The 19,079-nt window shown below is 43.6% G+C and overlaps 1 protein-coding gene across 5 annotated transcripts in view; it reads right to left on the bottom strand.

Moving 5' to 3' along the window:
* LOC102806946 (ferric reductase 1-like) overlaps positions 1-19,079 on the bottom strand; it is a 188,111-nt gene that overhangs the window by 74,572 nt on the left and 94,460 nt on the right. For all 5 annotated transcript variants that reach the window (XM_085503521.1, XM_085503522.1, XM_085503523.1 and 2 more), the window contains exons 6-7: positions 9,253-9,465; positions 295-390 (exon numbers count right to left, since the gene is read on the bottom strand). In XM_085503521.1, coding sequence (XP_085359647.1) covers positions 295-390; positions 9,253-9,465 — 309 coding nt within the window. The remainder of the gene's footprint in view (positions 1-294; positions 391-9,252; positions 9,466-19,079) is intronic.

The raw sequence follows: 19,079 nt of genomic DNA, 5'->3' as shown, positions 1-19,079 counted from the left end.
TCACTTTTTACCAAAAATGACAAAAATATTCACCAAAATTAGAGAATTAAAGATATCATCATGAAATGAACAAATTTCAGAGTGGTCCACATGTAGTACCTATATATGTAATATCAAAGCAATTGGACTTGTGGTTTTTGACTAGAAGTCAAAAATATCACTTTTTACGACGACAGACAATCACTCATATTATAAGCTCCGCTCGACAAAGTCGACAGCGGAGCTAAAAAGGTGCAAAAATGGTTGAACGTAAATTATGGAGTTCAAAGGGTTATAAACATAACATTTTCTTACGGTACTTTGTGGTATATTATCACGACCAACGTTAGTAGAATGATCCAACACTGCTACACCACCTTCATTAATGCAACCCCAAACATCATCATCACCCTAAAATAAAATAAAATAAAAAGATTATTAACAATTTAGCCCATTAAGTAAAAGTATAAAAGTCCTAAAACTATGCAATAATATATCTAAAATACTGTGTAAAATTTAGGTGGGAACAATTCTGAACTAACACTGTCAAGAACAAAATATTCATCCAAATGAGATCAAAATTGATTATTATTTATGTTCCTCCTTTACAAAATATTATATTATAAATATTATAATACAAGACACTTCGCGATGGGCGTTTTTGTTCACTATTTTATAAATTGGCTTGGCAGATCACACCACCAATTAGACAATGTCATAGCATTTCGGCTACTTTTTCAACAAATCCAAAATCTCTCGACAATTTTGTTTACTTTACATTTTGTACTATGATTACATTTGAAGTTTTGATAATTTTAGAGGATGTAAATATTTTAATGCATACATGTAGACTCACAAAAATACCCCCAAAATAAGAGAATTTATATTAGTATATAGCCTTGACAAAAAAGCAACATTATTCCTTGTCTTAATAATGCTTTTTTTTTTATCTGTGTAACTTCATGTAGAAATCCTAATGAGAGTCAAAATTCAGTTCAGAACTGACGGTTCTGCAATATTAGGGCTAATCAACTTGTCCACGGAGGTTACAAGATTTTTTTTATAAATTTTGTATTCACTGACATTTATTTTGTATTTACATTGACCATGAGGTCCACAATATATTTTTCTTACTGATGTGACCACAGTGACTGTGTAGTGTACTTGGCAGATGTTTTTTTGTTTTGTCGATTGTTGTCAGTTGTTTATTTGTTTTGCGTTCTTGGAATGTTGTACACAAATCAACAATGATTAAATACGTTTTGTAGGTATATTAATTTCCACTTTGCAGTATATCGTAGACAATACTTATATACATTGTTCTTCGGCATAAAAGCATGAGATTGTAATGTAAATTTTGTTTATTAATCTTGATACAATAACGCTATCTCCAGAGCTTTCAGAGTCCCATGTTGACTATGTCCCGGCCTGTTTACTTACTTACTGTCAGTGTCTGACTGGGATATACAAAATACGACAAAGTAAACGACAGAATAGTAAAAAATAGGCCAATGGCCTGTTGCTCAACAGCTATTGTACAAAAGATTAGTGCTGTATATGACAAATACCCCAAAAGGCAGTGAGTGAGACAATAAAACATAATGCAAAAAGTGGAATTTTTTACAAAAATAACAGAAATATTCAATAAAGTTAGAATCAAAGAGAGCTTAAAAAGAACTCCAGCGTGTTGAGAGAATGACATAACACGATATTTGCAATTATCTGAATTTGTAATACATGTATATACCAAGTTTTGTTGAAATATGTTTAATGGTTCTTAAAATAGCACCCAAATAGCTAGAATTTCACTAGCTGATATGCAAATTAGATAATTTGCATAAATTTCCACTAAAAACTAAATATATCTGGAAACTGCCCCCAACACATCTATGCACCAAGTTTTATTAAGTTTTATCAAGATCACCAAAATAGACTAAATATTGTAATATAAATTAGGCAATTTGCATAATTTTCCACCAAAATCAATCATGTCTATACATGTCTAAATATGTTGAGTGATTATGTTTTCATTACAATCACAATAGACCAATCAAAGAAAACTTAGAACTCCCATGTGCTATGTGAGAATGAGAAACAGTTGACAGAACAAATGAGAAATATTACATATCTCCCTGTGAGCATATAATTTCAATATGGCATCATTGTATGACCTTCCGAAGTTTTGTCCATTTTCTGACAACTGTAGTGCATCTAGGAGAGGGTAATTAAAAAAAATCATGAATTTTTACTTTTAGTGACTGGGTGAAGTGTCATCCAAGCTACATGTACATGTGTACCAAGTATCAACAAATTTGGACTACTGGTTTTGAACAACAAGTCAAAAGTACTATTTTTGATGAAAAATTACAAAATATTTGCTAAAAATAGAGAATTGAAGATGTCAACACAAAATGAAGAAATCTGATAGAGGTCCACCCAACGTATATACCATGCTGGTTTGAGAGCAATCGGACTAACAGTTTCGGAGAAGTCGAAAATAGAATTTTTGACCAAAAATTACCATTTTAAAATATTCGCCAAAATTAGGAAATTGAACAAATTACCAGGACAACCCAAGGCACATGCACTATCAATATCAGCACTGTAGACCACTTAGTGTCATAGTAGCATAGAAGAAATTTTAGAGTTTTGGGGGGCTAATTTGCATTATTTTTGGCAGATCGACTTCTCATGAACAAATTACCCTCTACACTCATCAAGGCATTCACATACCAACAATCGAGTCAAACGGTTCAGCGGTTTTTGAGAAGAAGTTGTGCACAGACAGATAGACGGACGACAGATGCAGGACAGAAACCCATTCCACAGGCTTAGCGGACCTATGGTCCGTTGAGCCAAAAAAAGTAATCTAAAATTAGTTGCCTGTGTCAAGAGAGCCGCAAAACCAAAACAGTCTTTCAGCCGTCACCGTCACAGCAGCGATACGAGTTTTACACATCGAAATTGAGAATCACAAGTGTAGACCTATTGCATAGAAATGAACACTAAATACAGCTATCCCGGCCAGCAATCAAATCATCAATCTTCATGAGTGGTGTAACTGGCATTTCCATCTATTTGCTTCTATTCCCACTATCCTAAAATGCTCAAGTGAATGTTGTCAAATTCGCGAGTGTGCGTATTTTTGTACAGTGGCGTAAACATTGCTACAATCAAAGATAGGCTGAACAGGAAGTCCATTCTGGGCTAGTACCATTGTCAATTTTTGGAGAGTAGAGGACCATTTATACAGGGGACGCTCCAGTAAAAAATTGCCCGATTGGCGTATCAAAATCCTGTATTGAAACAGAACATCTGTATTCACTAAAAAACAAAGTTATGTTTCTAGACTTACAATGAACTGGAAACAAAAGAAACAGTCTGATCCAAACAACCTGCGTTCTTGAAAATAGAGTTTTATCGCCCTTGCGTTTCAGAGCGAAAATAAGTCAATGCCAAAAACGACAGAGTTTTGCCAAATCTTCTTCTATGATTTTTTGATAATACCATTAATCCAAATTTTCTATAATTTTTTTATAATACCATTAAATAGGTCTAGCAGGTATATAGGTTATTTATTAAAGACACTCGGGGAACAAAAATTGACGATGTAAATCACTCCAGCGACGAAAAATCAGCGATAATAGCCAAGAGGGTGAGGGACTGAATTTCAAAAACATATTTTATATATAGGCTATATAATCAATACCAGTAGATTTATGATGTCATTGCTACTGATAATTCGCGATAATGTATCCCATTATTGAGCATCAAGGCCCTGTACCATGAATATAAATATGATGTTGTTTTCAAAAAAGAATTAGAAGAAGCTATTTAAAAGAAGAGCAATTGTGACAAGTATTTAATACTACAAGACATGAAATGTCACAGTCCCCGTTATTTGATTATAAAGTAGTACAAGGAACATCTGCAAACAGCTGAATAAATATCTACTCTTTGTGGGTACAACTCATCATAAAGTGATTTCCCATAATCTAGTTTTGTACTGACAACTAAAAACTTCCACTGACAGTGTATGAAACATCCGCACTTGGAATCACTGTACACCAAACGAATATGGCTGGTTTGTGAATAAACTTGCACACTACACTCACCAAAAAAGCAATCCACTTGACTAACAGACTCTTATTTATCCAATTTTGATATATGTTTGTAATAATTTTCCTTTAAACTTGCAAAAAAATGATAATATCTGGCGCTATCGAGCGTCGCGACGTGAAAAACACAACTAATCGCTGACAAGCTCCGCCCATCGAATGCTGATTGGTGGAAAGGGCTCGGGTCAAAGGTCACACTGATTTCAAATACAATAGCGGTCACCTACGAACGCAAATACGGGAGCCAAAATCCAGAAGAAATGGGCGTTTCATCTCTTATGAAAGCTGGAAATGGCATTTTATAGTTATTGGTAGGTACTATCGCATATAACATTAACTATTTTACACCAATCTCAATGTGTTGGTAAATGCTTTTTCGAAAATTCGCTGCTTTAAAGGGGGTGTCAGGTAGCATTTCGTCGAACACGGTCTCGCGTTTGTACCGATTGCTTTAAAGTTAAAACACCACTTGTAAAACATGTTTAAAACGCTATTACATGTTACAGTATCTTATAATGAATAGATGATCGAATATGACTGTAATCGTCAATATGAATAAATTAGAATTTATTTACATGTCGTTGTTTAGCTGTGTCGTACATCCACCAAAACATATCTGGGTTGAATCTTGGCCTTTGATTGATGACATTTTTATACATCATTAAAAACTTTGTGGACAGCAGAATCAAGTACTTGTTGCCAATGATATCCTGGTAACTTTGTGGACTCCTGCACCAAAGTTGAATTGAAAACTTGATTACTGCCCTGTCTCACTACGTTCTTTGGGTTACACCTTATACTATTATTGATTATTGAAGTCAATAACGAAAGCATGTTTGAATCACCGTACGTTGCTCTTATGTTTTAGAAACGACGTCAAAAGATCGATGTCGGATAAAAAACTTAATTCCTTTATTTTTTTTCAAAACCCCCCTACCCCCACTGAAACTTAATTGATAAATATTGGTCATGGCGTCAGACTACATTCACCATTAAATACAAATTGATAATCGGACAGTAGTATTGCATAGCAGTTGGTTGTCGGGAGAGTGTAAAAAGACTTTACAAATGCACCTCATTTGACGCACAGATTTACACTCGTCCCAAACCATTTTTCTGTTTTTTTTTCCCTTTTTGGTTATTTCTGTCCATGATTGGATAGAAAAAAACCCAACTACAAATACTCCAAGATTTTTTTGACTTCATTAAAAAATAAAATCGTTTTTGTAGGATGGAAACTTTTTGAGGTCAAAACCCCCATCCCCAAACTAAAGGAAATAAGTTTTTTAATCGACATCGATCTTTTGACGTCGTCCCTAACACATCCCTTACATTCATTTTCGCAACGACACATCTTTTCCTATCAGGGCTAGGCTCATCTAAAGTTGTCTTTCGTTTTTGGCCGGTAGCTCTTCTGATAGCAGTACTTTGCTGACAGCTTCGACAAATATCGGAAGCAGAAGCCTATGATAATATGCGATAACACTTTATATCACGCACACTTTGAACAGTTTTACCATTTACTGAATTAGATTCAATTGATATGTTGTGTATGACAATAATATTACATGGTTTGGTTACACCAGTGCATAGTGTTATCCTGTCTAAGAAGAGTACTAGAATATCTAACTTATATTCTGTAAAAAACGTGGCTGTTGGAAACCCATACTGTTTCAAATCAACTGTCATATCATTTATCTTAACACTAAAGGAGTCATCACTGGTAAAAGTTACAGACATAATGTGGATACCAATCAGCTTCTCTCGGATAAAGTGCTTTTCACAAGGTTACAGTCACAGTGTTACTGGTAATATCAGACTGAAAGAACCCTTTATTCAACATTAATGTTGCGATTTCACATATGTCAAGTGATTCTTTATATCCATCCTTATTGTGGCACTATGTTATACCTCTGTATATTTCTAAAAAGAAAATACACATCGTACTCAACTAGAAATACAGTCAGATTATTATGACAGGGACCATGAAGAAAATTGTTGAAAGCCTCAATCACTTGGAAAAATATACTGCGAGTAATATTTGCGTGTAATAAATTACAAATTAACTGTATAATAATTAGCCACTGCAATTATTGTTTAAATAACGAAATACCCGATTGTGATTTCGCATTGGAATAGTGCACGAAGAAGGATTGGCAAATCAACGAGTACTAACCAAATGAATACATTGATTTCTAAATTAGCTACTGTGACAAAGGCTTGCACAAATGACGACGATACAAGTTTAAGATAAACTCATAATATTTCAATTTCACGAGGGACCGGACACCTTACAATCAGATTATTTTGTGTATGGCTATGCAATCGCATTTTCTCTTTCCATATAAAAGTGCTGAATTTGGGACCCCATCTGGTGGCACATATGTGTATATCTTTTCAACGGGAGTACCCCCTAGAGACTGAACAAATCCAGTTACGTTAACGACTCAGTCACGTTGTGATTGGAGTTTGACTGGAAACACAAGCTAAGGTAACTAGCGGGATTGTTACCAGTCGTAAGCGTGAATAGTGTGACCGTTTTTATCGACATTCTTTACACACCTTCAACGTGTCTTTTTTCACTTCTTGGTATATATTCAAATCTGTCTTATTATTTCCAATCACAGCCAACGGTTGTCTATTGCGGTTAGACCTATATATTGTTGGTACAAAACATTTCAGAGCTCTAGAAAATATCTGCCATTGAAATCGGAAAATAATGATATAATAGTACATTACTAAAAAAAACAAATCCTAGTCTGCAACAACACACAACAAAAGACGATATTTAATAGGATCTTACAGGAACAGAGCATTGATTGAGTCCTAGTCTATGTCTACGCATACTTGATATTCACAAACTTTGTAAATTACAAACCTGCCTATTTATCTTCGACCTTAAACACAACAGATATGCACATAGTCTCAATAAGTATGTTAATGATTACCCACATTGCTATCCCACAAGTTCAGTGTCTAACGGTAACTTGTCAATTCCTGTTGCTCAACTTACAGTTTCACAACATAATTTTAAATTTGCTGCAGTAAAACACTGGAATTCACTTCCAGACTCCCTCAAAAACATCACCAACAGAAACAAATTTAAATATGAAATGAAACATTATTTGCTTTGTTAAATTCCTCGATTACCTCCCATTTCCCTAAAAATTTTTTTTTTTCTTTTCTTCTGCATAAAAGTGAGTTGTACAAGCAGTTCGATTATATTATTATTACACATAATTTTTTAGTCATATTTATGTCCACGCCGGAATTACTACTATTGTATTTTGTTTATGAGTTCTCTTATAATGGTCATTCTGGTGAAATAAAATAAAATAACAAATGTACCTTTTTACTGACAATCTTGTCGCTCCCAGTGGTGGCCGCAAATGACGTAGAATACGCTTTGTAAATTGACCCACACACAATGCCATCACTCTCATTTGCACTTCTCAAGTTTGACAAAATCCTGCATATACATATACATGTAAAAACATAATTTAAAAAGAAGACGAACTAGCTTGCAGTGTATATACTGTGTAGATTGATGTATACTTATGGTGAAAAATAAATTCTAATTTATTCATATTGACGATTACAGTCATATTCGATCATCTATTCATTATAAGATACATGTAATAGCATTTTAAACATGTTTTACAAGTGGTGTTTTAACTTTAAAGCAATCGGTACAAACACGAGACCGTGTTCGACGAAATGCTACTTGACACCCCCTGTAAAGCAGCGAATTTTCGAAAAAGCATTTACCAACACATTGAGATTGGTGTAAAATAGTTAATGTTATATGCGATAGTACCTACCAATAACTATAAAATGCCATTTCCAGCTTTCATAAGAGATGAAACGCCCATTTCTTCCGGATTTTGGCTCCCGTATTTGCTTTCGTAGGTGACCGCTATTGTATTTGAAATCAGTGTGACCCTTTGACCCGAGCCCTTTCCACAAATGAGTGTTCAATGGGTGGAGCTTGTCAGGGAGTAGTTGTGTTTTTCACGTTGCGACGATCGATAGCGCCAGAAATTATCATTTTTTGCGAATTTACAAGCAAATTATTACAAACGTATGACAAAATTGGATAAATAAGAGTCTGATAGTCAAGTGGATTGCTTTTTTGGTGAGTGTAGTGTGCAAGTTTATTCACAAACCAGCCGTATTCGTTTGGTGTACAGCGATTTCAAGTGCGGACGTTTCATACCCTGTCTTTATTTCTATACTAATATATAACCCTACCCAAGCCTAGTATATAACCCTACCCAAGCCTTCCTTAACCATAAATCCTGCTGCAAGCGCCCGTGGTCCAAACAGTCAAACAGACCAGATACCCTGATATACAGCTCCAGACAGTCAAACAGTCCAGGTATGTCTGAGATACAGGTCCGGACAGTCAGACAGTTCAGGTATCCTGAGATACAGTTCCAAACAGTCAGACAGACCAGATACCCTGATATATAGTTCCAGACAGTCAAACAGTCCAGGTATGTCTGAGATAGAGGTCCGGACACTCAGACAGTTCAGGTATGTTTGAGATACAGTTCCAAACAGTCAGACAGACCAGATACCCTGATATATAGTTCCAGACAGTTAAACAGTCCAGGTATGTCTGAGATAGAGGTCCGGACACTCAGACAGTTCAGGTATGTCTGAGATAGAGGTCCAGACAGTCAAACAGTCCAGGTATGTCTGAGATAGAGGTCCGGACACTCAGACAGACCAGATACCCTGATATATAGTTCCAGACAGTCAAACAGTCCAGGTATGTCTGAGATAGAGGTCCGGACACTCAGACAGTTCAGGTATGTCTGAGATAGAGGTCCAGACAGTCAAACAGTCCAGGTATGTCTGAGATAGAGGTCCGGACACTCAGACAGACCAGATACCCTGATATATAGTTCCAGACAGTCAAACAGTTCAGGTATGTTTGAGATACAGCTATGGACAGTCAGAAAACTAAACAACAAGATATCGACAAGTACATCACATTTTTAAAAGTATGAAGCCTGGCGATGCTAAAGTGTATGTTTTGCTGAGCCAATCTGACAATGAAAAAAATAATTATGGAAATAATAAGTCACACGACGAGGTCGGATAGCTACATGTAAGTCACTTGACTAGGTCACTGGAATTGTACACTTACCATTGACAAATCGGTAGAAAATCCAATAGCTATGTATTCTTCTCCCATTCTCATTTTGCCAAGGAGTTCAAATATTATATTATCATTATCTTGTCTCCAAGATACCAGTACATCACAGTCATCCTTATTCACACAGTCATTTGGTGACAAATAACAACCTTTTGTATCACCGCATCCATTAGAAGTCACTAAATCTTGAGAAGCTGTGACAACCTACAAAATTTACAAAATTAAACAGCAAGTTATATATATATTCATTAGACTGGCAAAGTAGGGACTTCTTTTTTGTTTTACAAAAGAAATAATTGTTTTAAGTCATTTAGCATGATCATGAAAACTAATGTGACCGCGAAAGAAATTCCGAGTGGACGCATCTGCGGGCATTTGACTGCTAATAATTATTCATGATGTCATTGATTATTCATGAGTGGGTGTGTGAAAGTAAACAAGACATTTTAATGGTTGGGTCACATTGCAAATGGCAGACTAGTCAGGGAAACATGTGAATGCTCTGCTGCTAGTCGTATCTTGTAGTTTAGAACTGAAAATGTAGCTGACACAGGATAAACTGTTGTAGTGTAGTGTAGTGTAGTGTAGTGTAGGTTAGAATTATGGTGGTAGTGGTGCTGTAGGTTATTTCACTCTCAAAAATGGTAATGTGATTCAAACAGGTGCAGTCAACAACTTTTAATAAGCATAATCACCGGAGTGATTCCGCTTCGGTGTTCACTCCAATGCAGGGGGTCGCCTGCAGATGCGTTCTGTCGGGATTTCTTTTGCAATCACACTTGTCCAGTTTTCGCTATCTAACTTAAAAGGCGAAATTCACAATTAATTATTTTTTTTTTGGTAAAACAAAAAAGAAGTCCTGACTTTGCCAGTCTAGTTATTCATATATGTACTGTATCACATCATTCTAACACTACATTAAAGGAACAATGTCATCAGACACACTACACAGTTCATGCAAACATAATAAGGCACATGACTGTCACCCTATCACTGGGCACACACACAGTATCATAGTCCCTCTAATACTACCCTCATGCCACATCCCCTCTATCACCACCCTCACGTCACAGTCCTCTATCACTGCCCTCACATCACAGTCCTCTATCACTGCCCTCACATCAGTCCTCTATCACTGCCCTCACATCAGTCCTCTATCACTGCCCTCATGTCACAGTCCTCTATCACTGCCCTCATGTCACAGTCCTCTATCACTGCCCTCACGTCACAGAATCTCTATCACTGCCCTCACGTCAGTCCATATATCACTGCCCTCACGTCACAGTATCTCTATCACTGCCTTCACGTCACAGTCCTCTATCACTGCCCTCACGCCACATCCCCTCTATCACCACCCTCACGTCAGTCCATAAATCACTGCCCTCACGTCACAGTCCTCTATCAATGCTCTCACATCACAGTCCCTCTATCACTGCCCTCACGTCACAGTCCTCTATCACTGCCCTCACATCACAATCCTCTATCACTGCCCTCACATCACAGTCCTCTATCACTGCCCTCACATCAGTCCTCTATCACTGCCCTCACGTAACAGTCCTCTATCACTGCCCTCACGTAACAGTCCCTCTATCACTGCCCTCACATCAGTCCCTCTATCACTGCCCTCACATCACAGTCCTCTATCACTGCCCTCACGTCACAGTCCTCTATCACTGCCCTCACGTCACAGTCCTCTATCACTGCCCTCACGCCACATCCCCTCTATCACCACCCTCACGTCACAGTCCATATATCACTGCCCTCACATCACAGTCCTCTATCACTGCCCTCACGTCACAGTCCTCTATCACTGCCCTCACGTCACAGTCCTCTATCACTGCCCTCACGTCACAGTCCTCTATCACTGCCCTCACGTCACAGTCCTCTATCACTGCCCTCACGTCACAGTCCTCTATCATTGCCCTCACGTCACAGTCCCTATATCAACGCCCTCAGTCACAGTCCATATATCACTGCCCTCACATCACAGTCCATATATCACTGCCCTCACGTCACAGTCCTCTATCACTGCCCTCACGCCACATCCCCTCTATCACCACCCTCACGTCAGAGTCCATATATCACTGCCCTCACGTCAGTCCTCTATCACTGCCCTCACGTCACAGTCCCTATATCAACGCCCTCAGTCACAGTCCATATATCACTGCCCTCACGTCACAGTCCCTCTATCGCCGCCCTCAGTCACAGTCCTCTATCACTGCCCTCATATCACAGTCCTCTATCACTGCTCTCACATCACAGTTCCTCTATCACTGCCCTCAGGTCACAGTCCTCTATCACTGCTCTTACGTCACAGTCCTTTATCACTGCCCTCACGTCACAGTCCTCTATCACTGCCCTCACGTCACAGTATCTCTATCATTGCTCTCACGTCACAGTCCCTCTATCACTGCCCTCACGTCACAGTCCTCTATCACTGCTCTCACGTCACAGTCCTCTATCACTGCTCTCACATCACAGTCCTCTATCACTGCCCTCACATCACAGTCCCTCTATCACTGCCCTCACGTCACAGTCCATCTATCGCCGCCCTCACGTCACAGTCCTCTATCACTGCACTCACGTCACAGTCCACTATCACTGCCCTCACGTCACAGTCCTCTATCACTGCTCTCACGTCACAGTCCTCTATCACTGCCCTCACATCACAGTCCTCTATCACTGCCCTCACATCACAGTCCCTCTATCACTGCCCTCACGTCACAGTATCTCTATCATTGCTCTCACGTCACAGTCCCTCTATCACTGCCCTCACGTCACAGTCCTCTATCACTGCTCTTACGTCACAATCCCTCTATCACTGCCCTCACGTCACAGTCCTCTATCACTGCCCTCACGTCACAGTCCTCTATCACTACCCTCACATCACAGTCCCTCTATCACTGCCCTCAAGTCACAGTCCTCTATCACTGCCCTCACATCACAGTCCCACTATCACTGCCCTCACGTCACAGTATCTCTATCATTGCTCTCACGTCACAGTCCCTCTATCACTACCCTCATGTCACAGTCCTCTATCACTGCTCTTACGTCACAGTCCCTCTATCACTGCCCTCACGTCACAGTCCTCTATCACTGCCCTCACGTCACAGTCCTCTATCACTGCCCTCACGTCACAGTCCTCTATCACTGCTCTCACGTCACAGTCCCTCTATCACTGCCCTCGCATCACAGTCCTCTATCACTGCCCTCACATCACAGTCCTCTATCACTGCCCTCACGTCACAGTCCTCTATCACTGCCCTCACGTCACAGTCCTCTATCACTGCTCTCACGTCACAGTCCCTCTATCACTGCCTCACGTCAGTCCATATATCACTGCCCTCACGTCACAGTATCTCTATCACTGCCTTCACGTCACAGTCCTCTATCACTGCCCTCACGCCACATCCCCTCTATCACCACCCTCACGTCAGTCCATATATCACCGCCCTCACGTCACAGTCCTCTATCAATGCTCACGTCACAGTCCCTCTATCACTGCCCTCACGTCACAGTCCTCTATCACTGCCCTCACGTCACAGTCCTCTATCACTGCCCTCACGTCACAGTCCTCTATCACTGCCCTCACGTCACAGTCCTCTATCACTGCCCTCACGTCACAGTCCTCTATCACTGCCCTCACGTCACAGTCCTCTATCACTGCCCTCACGTCACAGTCCTCTATCACTGCCCTCACATCACAGTCCTCTATCACTGCCCTCACGTCACAGTCCTCTATCACTGCCCTCACGTCACAGTCCTCTATCACTGCCCTCACATCACAGTCCTCTATCACTGCCCTCACGTCACAGTCCTCTATCACTGCCCTCACGTCACAGTCCCTCTATCACTGCCCTCACGTCACAGTCCTCTATCACTGCTCTCACGTCACAGTCCTCTATCACTGCTCTCACGTCACAGTCCTCTATCACTGCTCTCACGTCACAGTCCTCTATCACAGCCCTCACATCAGTCCTCTATCACTGCCCTCACATCAGTCCTCTATCACTGCCCTCATGTCACAGTCCTCTATCACTGCCCTCATGTCACAGTCCTCTATCACTGCCCTCACGTCACAGTCCTCTATCACTGCCCTCACGTCACAGTCCTCTATCACTGCCCTCACGTCACAGTCCTCTATCACTGCCCTCACGTTACAGTCCTTTATCACTGCCCTCACGTCACAGTCCTCTATCACTGCCCTCACATCACAGTCCTCTATCACTGCCCTCACGTCACAGTCCTCTATCACTGCCCTCACGTCACAGTCCTCTATCACTGCCCTCACATCACAGTCCTCTATCACTGCCCTCACGTCACAGTCCTCTATCACTGCCCTCACGTCACAGTCCCTCTATCACTGCCCTCACGTCACAGTCCTCTATCACTGCCCTCACATCACAGTCCCTCTATCACTGCCCTCACGTCACAGAATCTCTATCATTGCTCTCACGTCACAGTCCTCTATCACTGCCCTCACATCACAGTCCTCTATCACTGCCCTCACGTCACAGTATCTCTATCATTGCTCTCACGTCACAGTTCCTCTATCACTGCCCTTAGGTCACAGTCCTCTATCACTGCTCTTACGTCACAGTCCTTTATCACTGCCCTCACGTCACAGTCCTCTATCACTGCCCTCATGTCACAGTATTTCTATCATTACTCTCACGTCACAGTCCATCTATCGCCGCCCTCACGTCACAGTCCTCTATCACTGCCCTCACGTCACAGTCCACTATCACTGCCCTCACGTCACAGTCCTCTATCACTGCTCTCACGTCACAGTTCCTCTATCACTGCCCTCAGGTCACAGTCCTCTATCACTGCCCTCACGTCACAGTCCTCTATCACTGCCCTCACGTCACAGTCCTCTATCACTGCCCTCACGTCACAGTCCTCTATCACTGCTCTCACGTCACAGTTCTCTATCACTGCCCTCATGTCACAGTCCCTATCACTGCTCTCACGTCACAGTCCTCTATCACTGCCCTCACATCACAGTCCCTCTATCACTGCCCTCACGTCACAGTATCTCTATCATTGCTCTCACGTCACAATCCGCTATCACTGCTCTCACATCACAGTCCCTCTATCACTGCCCTCAGTCACAGTCCTCTATCACTGCCCTCACGTCACAGTATCTCTATCATTGCTCTCACGTCACAGTTCCTCTATCACTGCCCTGAGGTCACAGTCCTCTATCACTGCTCTTACGTCACAGTCCTCTATCACTGCCCTCACGTCACAGCATCTCTATCATTGCTCTCACGTCACAGTCCATCTATCGCCGCCCTCATGTCACAGTCCTCTATCACTGCCCTCACGTCACAGTCCTCTATCACTGCCCTCACGTCACAGTCCTCTATCACTGCTCTCACGTCACAGTCCTCTATCACTGCCCTCACGTCACAGTCCCTCTATCACTGCCCTCACGTCACAGTATCTCTATCATTGCTCTCACGTCACAGTCCCTCTATCACTGCCCTCACGTCACAGTCCTCTATCACTGCCCTCACGTCACAGTCCTCTATCAATGCCCTCACATCACAGTCCCTCTATCACTGCCCTCACGTCACAGTCCTCTATCACTGCCCTCACATCACAGTCCCTCTATCACTGCCCTCACGTCACAGTCCTCTATCACTGCCCTCACGTCACAGTCCTCTATCACTGCCCTCATGTCACAGTCCTCTATCACTGCTCTCACGTCACAGTCCATATATCACTGCCCTCACGTCACAGTATCTCTATCACTGCCTTCACGTCACAGTCCTCTATCACTGCCCTCACGCCACATCCCCTCTATCACCACCCTCACGTCAGTCCATATATCACTGCCCTCACGTCACAGTCCTCTATCAATGCTCTCATGTCACAGTCCCTCTATCACTGCCCTCACGTCACAGTCCTCTATCACTGCCCTCACGTCACAGTCCTCTATCACTGCCCTCACATCACAGTCCTCTATCACTGCCCTCACATCAGTCCTCTATCACTGCCCTCACGTCACAGTCCTCTATCACTGCACTCACGTCACAGTCCTCTATCACTGCCCTCACGTCACAGTCCTCTATCACTGCCCTCACGTCACAGTCCTCTATCACTGCCCTCACGTCACAGTCCTCTATCACTGCTCTCACGTCACAGTCCTCTATCACTGCCCTCACATCACAGTCCCTCTATCACTGCCCTCACGTCACAGTATCTCTATCATTGCTCTCACGTCACAGTCCCTCTATCTCTGCCCTCACGCCACATCCCCTCTATCACCACCCTCACGTCAGTCCATATATCACTGCCCTCACGTCACAGTCCTCTATCAATGCTCTCACGTCACAGTACCTCTATCACTGCCCTCACGTCACAGTCCTCTATCACTGCCCTCACATCAGTCCTCTATCACCACCCTCACGTCAGTCCATATATCACTGCCCTCACGTCACATTCCTCTATCAATGCTCTCACGTCACAGTCCCTCTATCACTGCCCTCACGTCACAGTCCTCTATCACTGCCCTCACATCAGTCCTCTATCACTGCTCTCACGTCACAGTCCTCTATCACTGCTCTCAAGTCACAGTCCTTCTATCACTGCCCTCACGTCAGTCCTCTATCACTGCCCTCACGTCACAGTCCTCTATCACTGCCCTCACGTCACAGTCCTCAATCACTGCCCTCACATCACAGTCCTCTATCACTGCCCTCACGTCAGTCCCCAATCACTACCCTCACGTCACAGTCCTCTATCACTGCCCTCACGTCACAGTCCTTCTATCACTGCCCTCACGTAACAGTCCATATATCACTGCCCTCACGTCACAGTCCTTCTATCACTGCCCTCACGTACATGTAACAGTCCATATATCACTGCCCTCACGTCACATTCCTCTATCAATGCTCTCACGTCAGTCCCTCTATCACTGCCCTCACGTCACAGTCCTCTATCACTGCCCTCACATCACAGTCCTCTATCACTGCCCTCACGTCACAGTCCTCTATCACTGCCCTCACGTCACAGTCCATATACACTGCCCTCACGTCACAGTCCTCTATCACTGCCCTCACATCACAGTCCTCTATCACTGCCCTCACGTCACAGTCCTCTATCACTGCCCTCACATCACAGTCCTCTATCACTGCCCTCACGTCACAGTCCTCTATCACTGTCCTCACGTCACAGTCCTCTATCACTGCCCTCACATCACAGTCCTCTATCACTGCCCTCACGTCACGTCACAGTCCTCTATCACTGGCCTCACGTCACAGTCCTCTATCACTGCCCTCACATCAGTCCTCTATCACTGCTCTCACGTCACAGTCCTCTATCACTGCTCTCAAGTCACAGCCCTTCTATCACTGCCCTCACGTCACAGTCCTCTATCACTGCCCTCACGTCACAGTCCTCTATCACTGCCCTCACGTCACAGTCCTCAATCACTGCCCTCACGTCACAGTCCTCTATCACTGCCCTCACGTCACAGTCCTCTATCACTGCCCTCACGTCACAGTCCTCTATCACTGCCCTCACGTCACAGTCCTCTATCACTGCCCTCACATCACAGTCCTCTATCACTGCCCTCACGTCACAGTCCTCTATCACTGCCCTCACGTCACAGTCCTCTATCACTGCTCTCACGTCACAGTCCCTCTATCACTGCCCTCACGTCAGTCCATATATCACTGCCCTCACGTCACAGTATCTCTATCACTGCCCTCACGTCACAGTCCTCTATCAATGCTTACGTCACAGTCCCTCTATCACTGCCCTCACGTCACAGTCCTCTATCACTGCCCTCACGTCACAGTCCTCTATCACTGCCCTCACATCACAGTCCTCTATCACTGCCCTCACGTCACAGTCCTCTATCACTGCCCTCACGTCACAGTCCTCTATCACTGCCCTCACATCACAGTCCTCTATCACTGCCCTCACGTCACAGTCCTCTATCACTGCCCTCACGTCACAGTCCTCTATCACTGCCCTCACATCACAGTCCTCTATCACTGCCCTCACGTCACAGTCCTCTATCACTGCCCTCACGTCACAGTCCTCTATCACTGCCCTCACATCACAGTCCTCTATCACTGCCCTCACGTCACAGTCCTCTATCACTGCCCTCACATCAGTCCTCTATCACTGCTCTCACGTCACAGTTCTCTATCACTGCTCTCAAGTCACAGTCCTTCTATCACTACCCTCACGTCACAGTCCTCTATCACTGCCCTCACGTCACAGTCCTTCTATCACTGCCCTCACGTAACAGTCCATATATCACTGCCCTCACGTCACAGTCCTTCTATCACTGCCCTCACGTACATGTAACAGTCCATATATCACTGCCCTCACGTCACATTCCTCTATCAATGCTCTCACGTCAGTCCCTCTATCACTGCCCTCACGTCACAGTCCTCTATCACTGCCCTCACATCACAGTCCTCTATCACTGCCCTCACGTCACAGTCCTCTATCACTGTCCTCACGTCACAGTCCTCTATCACTGCCCTCACATCACAGTCCTCTATCACTGCCCTCACGTCACGTCACAGTCCTCTATCACTGGCCTCACGTCACAGTCCTCTATCACTGCCCTCACATCAGTCCTCTATCACTGCTCTCACGTCACAGTCCTCTATCACTGCTCTCAAGTCACAGCCCTTCTATCACTGCCCTCACGTCACAGTCCTCTATCACTGCCCTCACGTCACAGTCCTCTATCACTGCCCTCACGTCACAGTCCTCAATCACTGCCCTCACGTCACAGTCCTCTATCACTGCCCTCACGTCACAGTCCTCTATCACTGCCCTCACGTCACAGTCCTCTATCACTGCCCTCACGTCACAGTCCTCTATCACTGCCCTCACATCACAGTCCTCTATCACTGCCCTCACGTCACAGTCCTCTATCACTGCCCTCACGTCACAGTCCTCTATCACTGCTCTCACGTCACAGTCCCTCTATCACTGCCCTCACGTCAGTCCATATATCACTGCCCTCACGTCACAGTATCTCTATCACTGCCCTCACGTCACAGTCCTCTATCAATGCTTACGTCACAGTCCCTCTATCACTGCCCTCACGTCACAGTCCTCTATCACTGCCCTCACGTCACAGTCCTCTATCACTGCCCTCACATCACAGTCCTCTATCACTGCCCTCACGTCACAGTCCTCTATCACTGCCCTCACGTCACAGTCCTCTATCACTGCCCTCACATCACAGTCCTCTATCACTGCCCTCACGTCACAGTCCTCTATCACTGCCCTCACGTCACAGTCCTCTATCACTGCCCTCACATCACAGTCCTCTATCACTGCCCTCACGTCACAGTCCTCTATCACTGCCCTCACGTCACAGTCCTCTATCACTGCCCTCACATCACAGTCCTCTATCACTGCCCTCACGTCACAGTCCTCTATCACTGCCCTCACGTCACAGTATCTCTATCATTGCTCTCACGTCACAGTCCCTCTATCACTGCCCTCACGTCACAGTCCTCTATCACTGCTCTCACGTCACAGTCCTCTATCACTGCTCTCACGTCACAGTCCTCTATCACTGCTCTCACGTCACAGTCCTCTATCACTGCCCTCACGTCACAGTCCTTCTATCACTGCCCTCACGTAACAGTCCATATATCACTGCCCTCACGTCACATTCCTCTATCAATGCTCTCACGTCAGTCCCTCTATCACTGCCCTCACGTCACAGTCCTCTATCACTGCCCTCACATCACAGTCCTCTATCACTGCCCTCACGTCACAGTCCTCTATCACTGCCCTCACGTCACAGTCCATATACACTGCCCTCACGT

This window comes from Saccoglossus kowalevskii, chromosome 9, assembly GCF_978046115.1.
Source record: "Saccoglossus kowalevskii chromosome 9, keSacKowa6.1, whole genome shotgun sequence".
Classification (NCBI taxonomy): domain Eukaryota; kingdom Metazoa; phylum Hemichordata; class Enteropneusta; family Harrimaniidae; genus Saccoglossus; species Saccoglossus kowalevskii.
The sequence above is the reverse complement of the archived record's forward strand: the minus strand, read 5'-3'. Positions and strand labels throughout refer to the sequence as shown.